General features: G+C 33.8%; 1 protein-coding gene across 2 annotated transcripts; it reads right to left on the bottom strand.

The window, feature by feature from the left end:
- Positions 1–784: 784 nt before the first annotated feature.
- LOC101249725 (probable pectin methylesterase CGR3) lies at positions 785–6,879 on the bottom strand. 2 transcript variants are annotated; one of them, XM_004238012.5, is made up of 7 exons: positions 6,607–6,879; positions 5,550–5,707; positions 5,371–5,410; positions 4,679–4,720; positions 3,240–3,614; positions 1,788–1,843; positions 785–1,252 (listed from the first exon to the last, which is right to left on the bottom strand). In XM_004238012.5, exons 2-7 carry the CDS (start codon positions 5,673–5,675, stop codon positions 1,100–1,102), a joined length of 792 nt encoding a protein of 263 aa, XP_004238060.1. In that variant the 5' UTR covers positions 5,676–5,707; positions 6,607–6,879; the 3' UTR covers positions 785–1,099. The 2 variants fall into 2 exon arrangements, with proteins under 2 accessions (XP_004238060.1, XP_010320286.1); XM_010321984.4 differs by having other exon boundaries at positions 6,525–6,770.
- Between the last annotated feature and the right edge of the window lie 918 nt (positions 6,880–7,797).

Here is a 7,797-nt window from a genome sequence, read left to right on the forward strand (position 1 = left end):
TTTCAAATATATGAAAACAACTTACGCCAAAAAAATCAAAGTGGTGATTAGATAGTAATGCTTTATTAGGACATTGATAGCAATAATTGTCCATGTTGTTCCACTTTTATTTATCAACTGTTGCCCCTTTATGAGAACATTGTTCTGTTTATCCATAAAAAGGCCCTTTCTACTCAACTTAAAGTCACCTCTTGTCTCTGCTTCCACCAATTTATTGAGTTTAGTACTAAAGTTTGAAAATAATGGCTCACATACATTCCATAAAATTTCAGCAATATTGGTGCAAGATATTCAATCGACAGAGTAGATCGATACAATTCTCTTTATATCTTCGTACATATTTATTTCTTTATAAGTTAATTCTCCCAATTAAAAAATTCTAACTCTATTACTGGTGAGAAATAATGGTGCATTACTTTGATTATGTATTGACATTCTAATCAATTTTATACTTCTACTTCTTTAGAATTCTAATGACATTCAACATTTATTTTTTTTGCCTTGTGACTTTCTACATGAGTAGGTAAAAATATTTCGAATTAATCACAAATAAAGGCAACACTAATAAAGTAGTAGATTGTGATTCCCCAACATTTGGACGACCAAATGAAAAGTAGTAAGACAAAGATTTATTGAGTAATTTGTCAAACAATAAACATGAAATAAGTAAATAAACAAATAAAATCCCATTAAATGGGATCTGGAAAGTGGGATCTGGAAAGGGTAGGAGTATAGAGGTTGTTTTCGAAAGATACTCGGCTCAAGTGAAACAAATGAAACAGAATCAAAAGAAGAAATTTAGATGATGTATATCATTTGGCTTAATTGGCCATTAAAACCAAAATCACAAAGAGTCTCCCATGAAACAGCAATTTAATTCCCATTTTTGCAATAAATCAACAAACTGCCATAACTCCATATATCTAACAAGACTACACTAATGAAGATGATGGCATACTCAATAATTTTTCAAGGAGACAACTGCTATTCTAAACAACTTATCAACACAGCTGAAACTTGAAAGTTGTCACAACATATCTTGACCATCATCCACGAGCTCTGCGTGAGTCCTACTGTGTATAAATTTTGAGTATTTATATCAACGGTAAGATTTCAAGTGAAAAATTTGGCAGCTAGGAACATAAGACTTCTTCGAAGCAGCTTGCTCGAATTTCTTGATGGCAATTTCATTTTCCTCTAAACTTGTTTGAACAAAATATCGCACCCACCACGTTGAGCTCCTCAATTTAGCCTTTGGAGAGAACATAAAGGAAAGGTGGAATTAGATGGCATCAGGTTTCAAAATTGAAGGTTCATTTAAGTCAATGTTACTGTGGAAAATAGACGGAGAGAAAGATATCATGAGCAGGGCATTCACTAAAACATTTCACCATACAACTTTGGCTGCCAATTTATTGGGCTAGCACCATTGCAGCATGAAGTCATTCTTCAAGAAATGTATATAAACACTTTCCTATTCACCGGAAACTAGAAAATCTGACTTTTGACTAGCAGCGATATGCTACTGCATGAATGGTGATGTTATAATGAGGTTTCAAATGAACTGCTGACATAAACTCAATTTCTTCAAGACACCATTAAGAATTCAGATCAACTAAACTAAAAGAGCAAGAATAGATAACCATAAGACGTCATATAAGGGTCGAAGGCTCCAAACTAGGATTAAAGTCTTGGCTCCTCATCCCTAAAATTTATGAGAGATCAAATGTCCATACAGTGAAACAAAAATATATAAGAATTTATACGATGCAGGACTGGTCACTTACCAGCCCCCCAAATCTGGACTTCTCTGCAAACTTAACTTTATGGTGGCGTGGATAACCTGCAATTATCAGATATTAACATCAGATTAACACCAGAAGAATTCTCTGGATTACAAGGTTTCCCATATTAACTTGTCTTTATATGCAGAATGCAGCCAATGTCTTATATTGAGCAATCATGGAGTATAAAGGATGAAGGTAGCAAAATACCCTAAAGGCATTTCTAACTCCTTAGAAAGCCCATGCATGGAGTAATTTAGTGACATGGTCAAATCTTAAAGGAGAAAACTGACGGAGTTAACAGCTCTATGAAAGCAAGGTGATCAGACTCGCCAAACGCAACCAAAATACAAAATGTTACTCTATAGAGGTCAACTGACCAAAAGTTATACAAGAATAAAAGCACACTAGCTGAATTGAAAGTACGCTACATTGCATCTATTTGGAATCAATTGTGAACCATTCATGTACTGGAGATGGATATGTATGTGTGAGGTATCATCAAAACTAGATCCAACTATCACCATATCATTCTTTAAAAATATTATCACTGATAAACAGGAAAGGAGACGAATTCTCAAGTATCCTATTTCACAGTAACAAACAACTGTTGCATTAATTCAGAAATGAAGTTGTTCCTTTCCAGTAAAAGGAAAGGGAAAAGCCATGCTGTTGCTGCTAAATTCTTCTAAGTTCTACAAATACAGGTTCTCTCTTTCAGTTATAAATAGACCCTGGTCATCTAATTTCCCCCAATTGCAAAATCTCCTCACTTCTGCATCTGTTATGTTCATATATGAGATAGCAGTTTAATGCCATTTATTAAAAAAAAAAAAAAACACGGATGTCCTCTTCTTTTCCGTGTGTGTGTTAGTGTGTGAAATCCAACATTTGTCCTTAATGTCCCTGCTATAAAATCTTACAGATATTCAGCTTTTCTTGATATATTTAGGTAACTAACGAGAAGTGGTGATGTACTTTATCCTCCGCCGCAGAAAGGATGGTGATAACAAGAACTTCTCCCAGTCAACTTAAATCCAACTTCAAAGGAGAAAACTGAATAGGGCAATTTTGGACCTAGTAAAGAGGGGGGGTTTGAAACCTATTGAAAGCATACTGTATAAGATACGTCAGGTGGAAGGAAATTGAAATTAAGGCAACAAATGATCAAGTTTCTAAATAGATTTGTTGATCAACGAGAAAAATGTGCTAGTATGACCAAGTACTGAAGATAAAAAAAAATATGTTTCACATGGTAAAAAGGCATCTATCTAGGATTGAGATAAATACTCCCTACTCATGTCTGTAACCCAAAGGGGCAAACACCAAAATACAGATTGACAGGAAGTGAGGATAGGAAGCAGCTTAGCTCGGACAGTACAATGAATGCAAAATAAACTTCCATTTTGGACTGGCAATCATACAAACACAACAACCAATACAAACTCTTCTTACCTGTGAAAATAACGAGTCCATCAGATGACACCCTCGCCAGTTCGGGAAGAGTCCTATTAAGATACTTTGGAGACAAGTAATCCAACGCATCTGAGATGATCACAAGAGAGAACGATTTTGCACGATATGGGAGAGGAAATTTTATGTCAGCCACACGAACAATGCCCTTATGCACGAGTTTCTTGCAGAAATGACCTGCATCCTCTATATCATATGGTTCTATACCCCAAGCTTCGGTATCTTCCTCTTCTAACAATTTAGCAACTACCGAGCAAGTATCAGGACCAACATGCAGCACCTTATGCATGCTATCACCATATGCTTTGTTCAAAACAGAAATGGCCTTTTGAACCTCTACAGTACATAAAAAATCCCCTGCAGAGGTAAAACAGGTGGTAGATCCTAAGTCAACTCTAATGTAAAAATAGCAGTAACTTAATCTTCAAAAATGTCAAGGCAAATAAACTGACATACCGTATTACCCAAACTAAACAAAAGCAATAGAATTCAGGTATCTTCTAATATAAAGAATGGAAGTCAGTAGCTCTGTGTATAGACTATATCAAGATTCTTGATAGGTATAATGCAGTCACTCCACCCACCTAGAGTGACAAATGAAAATTACTAATCTTGTTACCTCCTCTATGCCTTTATGAGTAAATGATGTATAAAGTATGGGGGGAAAGTTTACAGATGTTCCAGATGCTCACCAGAATAAAGAATTATTCAGCAAATCAATAAGAGAACAGATATCAAAGACGTGAAGTTTCTGGGTTGATATTAGTTTATTGAAGTTGGTATACAGACTGACTGCATGATAACAATGCACATAGGTTTCCTTGTGGAACACAAGAATACAGCATGTCATCTCCAAAGACATTGCTGAAGTGTGAGACCATCTCATCTAAAACTAAAAGCTTAAGTTGTAGCAACTAAGTGACTTGATTTCATAATGTCTCAATACACACCCTCACTTGTTGGCCCTATTCGTTTTCATGGACCAAACACGTTTTTTTCTTTTTGGATGGCTGCGAGATTTGAACCCAGGACCTCTAGTCTGCTCAGATATCATGTTGACCAACTTGCCAAAGGCTTGAGCTGTTAGAGAGATACGTTAGATGGTTTTATTATGTCTCAACAGACATTTGTTTTAAGTAATTTTAGATGGTTCCTACTACACGAGCCTTCTTATAATAGATTATTATAATGATTGTTAGAGTAAAGCCCCAGGCAGAGAAGTGACAGTGATTATCATTAAGGACCAAACTGAAGTTCTTGATACAAATATGAGGTGATCATGAGTCCATAGTTAGAACCATTAGCACTAAGCAATTAAAAGAAAAGTCTCAGTACTTCAATTAAATCACATAATTCATGTGGCATTTGATATATAAATACGTCAAAACTCAAATCCTCTAGAATAATGCACGAGTAATTACCTTCCACTCTACTGATAGCTCCTTTAATACTGGCAAAAGTACCTACAACCGATGATAATCCCTCTATCAGTGTCAGACTAAAGTAAGGAACAAGACTCAGAAGCACAAAGAATGAAGTAAAGAACAATACTTAGGCAGAACAAAATGTTCAAGTTGAAAGAAGGAAACACGACGTGTAATTAAATCACCTGCATCTGCATGACCATTACTGAGAGCAGAGATTCATTTGAGATTTTTATTTAGAAAACATTCATCAAAACATGAGGTAGGGCCAGTTTTCCTTTGCTAAAATGTTTAAAGGGAAGACAGACCATTATTTGTTTGCAGATAAAAAAATAAAAAATATATCGAAAACAATACACATGAGCCATCTTTTACTTGTGCATATGTGGATGCCGATATCTTCTTTCCTCGAGAAGGGAAGACTTTCATGCACAAGTATTATCGTTCTTTTCAATATACAATTTACTCTAAATAAAGAATCTATAGGAGTCCTCCAAGTCAACTAAAGAGCGTAGCTGTTAGTATATATTTTAAACTAGAAATTATAGGCTACCAGACAGCTCCAGACTCCAGTGTTGAGCAATCAGCCAAAATATTTTGTTTTCTTTTTGCATCATTTTTGGGGGGCATCTCACTATATTTCCGAAGATAAAAATAATTCATAAAATACCAAGGATTCAGATACAAACCTGTGTCACGGTAAAAATACCCTATGAGAAGAAATGATACCTGGAATATCCAAAAGGAAAAATTGAGTTACAATTACTGTTAAATGACTAGAGGCTAGTAATATTCCAAAGTTTATCCACTGTCATCCAGAATGATAACAGTTAAATAACAAATAGCATCAGAATCCGGGAATAAGTACCACAATAATAAGTCCAATTGTTAAATATGGGGGAGACCGTGTCTTTGACCGAATTGAGCCTTCTAAGGAAGAAGCTCCATTGTCTGTTACACGTCGAGATGGATTGATAGGCCTCCTTGACATCATTTTAGGTTCTTGTAACCAAAAAATCTAATTTCCTGGGTAATATTAAGACAAATTCTAATTATTAAAAATTAATCAAGAACTTATTACGTCAAAAATCAAAACTAGATACCAAAAGCTGGTAAATTTCTTAAATCTGCCAGCTTCGACTTTTTCACAGAAGTTGCTAAATATGGCATTATCACAATATTAGGAAAAGACCAGTCTTTTAAGCAAACAATGATTAGTAACTATGGATTTACATGTAAGGATATTTGTTAACCACACCCCATGACAGACACTAAAAGGGTGTCCAGAAAGAGCCAAAAAATCCAATCTTTCATTACAATTAGGGAGCAAAAAGAGCAAGAAAACAACACTTCAACCCATTTTGATATGAGGAAAAACACAAAGGATTCTGGTTATAGAATTTGTTAACCACACCCATGAATGGAAACTAAAAGGATGTCCAGAAAGAGAGAAAAAAATTCAATCTTTAACTATAATTATGGAGCAAAAAGAGTAAGAAAACAACATTTAAACCCATTTTGATATGAGGAAACTAAAAACCACAAAGGATTGTGGTGAAGCATTTAATCATATACTAGTATTTGTTAACCACGCCCATGAATAGAAATTAAAAGGGTTTCAAGAAAGAGACCAAAAATTCAATCTTTAACTATAATTAGGGAGCAAGTAAAACAACATTTAAACCCATTTTGATATGAGGAAAAAAAATGATTGTGGTGAAGCATTTAACAGTCTAGTATTTGTTAACCTAACCCATGAATGGAAACTAATAGGAGAGACAAAAAAAAATTCAATCTTTTACTACAATTAGCAAACACAAAGAGCAAGAAAACAAAATTGTACCCATTTTGATACAAGGGGGAAAAAGGGAAGCTTTGAGGTCTTTGCTTCAAATAAATAGGCAATGGCAAAACATCATTTGTACCTGAATCAGTAGTCAACAACGTTAAAGATCCGTAGTTTACAAATGATTGGTAATTCTGGTACACAATGGATATGTGTATTTGATGAATACAAAAAAAAGAAAATTGAAAATTGTTTGGAGAAAAAGGTGAAAGTGTTTGCTGGAGATTTGCAGATTTGGAAAGTAAGGCGCGTATACGGAGAGCTTGAATTTGGCGCGTGGGGATTGGAACGGTTGCAATTCAATGGTTCTGCTCACACTCCGGAGCTCCGAATCTCATTTAAATCACATTTCATTTCGAGCAAATTATCCATTTTGGTTAAATAATTGCATTTAATTTTTTTAAAAAAAAATGAATTTTCGACACTGAATTTGAAACTGTATAATGTTAAACTTAAATATGAGTGTGCTTCCCTTTAAACTAAAACAGAAAGAACTTCTAGATAATATTATTTTTAGTATCTACTAATTCTTATATGATTTTTAAATATTTATATTAAATTTCGATTAAATTTGATTTTGTATCAAAAAGTTTCACATTTAAGATAAAACATTCTTAAAAAGGTAATTTCATATTTTAAAAGATTCAAATTCGAAACTATCTTAATAAGAATGAAGAACTGTGTAAAATATATATTTTGTTTGATTTATAGGTAGATTGAAAAAACCCTCTAAATATGGTAATAAATTCGATAGTATAACAACTATTAGTCGTATGACTATTTTTATTGCTTTTTGTGTTTTTGATTTCTGTTATTATTTATCATTTTGTGTAATTTATTTGTGATATTATTATTGAGAATCTACTGAAAATAATATGATAAAAATTGGGTATACTTACCTCTTGACTCCATTGTGCAAATTAAGCAGAATACTCCAATAGTCCGATAATAACTGTCTACTATTAACTTGACACGTCCTTTAAAAAGGGGATAATGTCCAAGTACCCCTTAATCTATGCCCGAAATCTTAGAGACACACTTATACTATACTAAGATCCTATTACCCTTCTGAACTTATTTTATTAATAATTTTTTACCCCTTTTTAGCCTACATGGCACTATCTTGTTGGTCCAAAGATGGTTGACTTTTTTTTTTCAAACTAGTGTCACGTAGGCTAAAAAAGGTAGAAAATTACTTATAAAATAAGTTCAGGGATAATAATACCTTAGTATAGTATAAGTGTGTTTCTGAAATTTCGATCATAAGTTG

This window comes from Solanum lycopersicum, chromosome 4, assembly GCF_036512215.1.
Source record: "Solanum lycopersicum chromosome 4, SLM_r2.1".
Classification (NCBI taxonomy): domain Eukaryota; kingdom Viridiplantae; phylum Streptophyta; class Magnoliopsida; order Solanales; family Solanaceae; genus Solanum; species Solanum lycopersicum.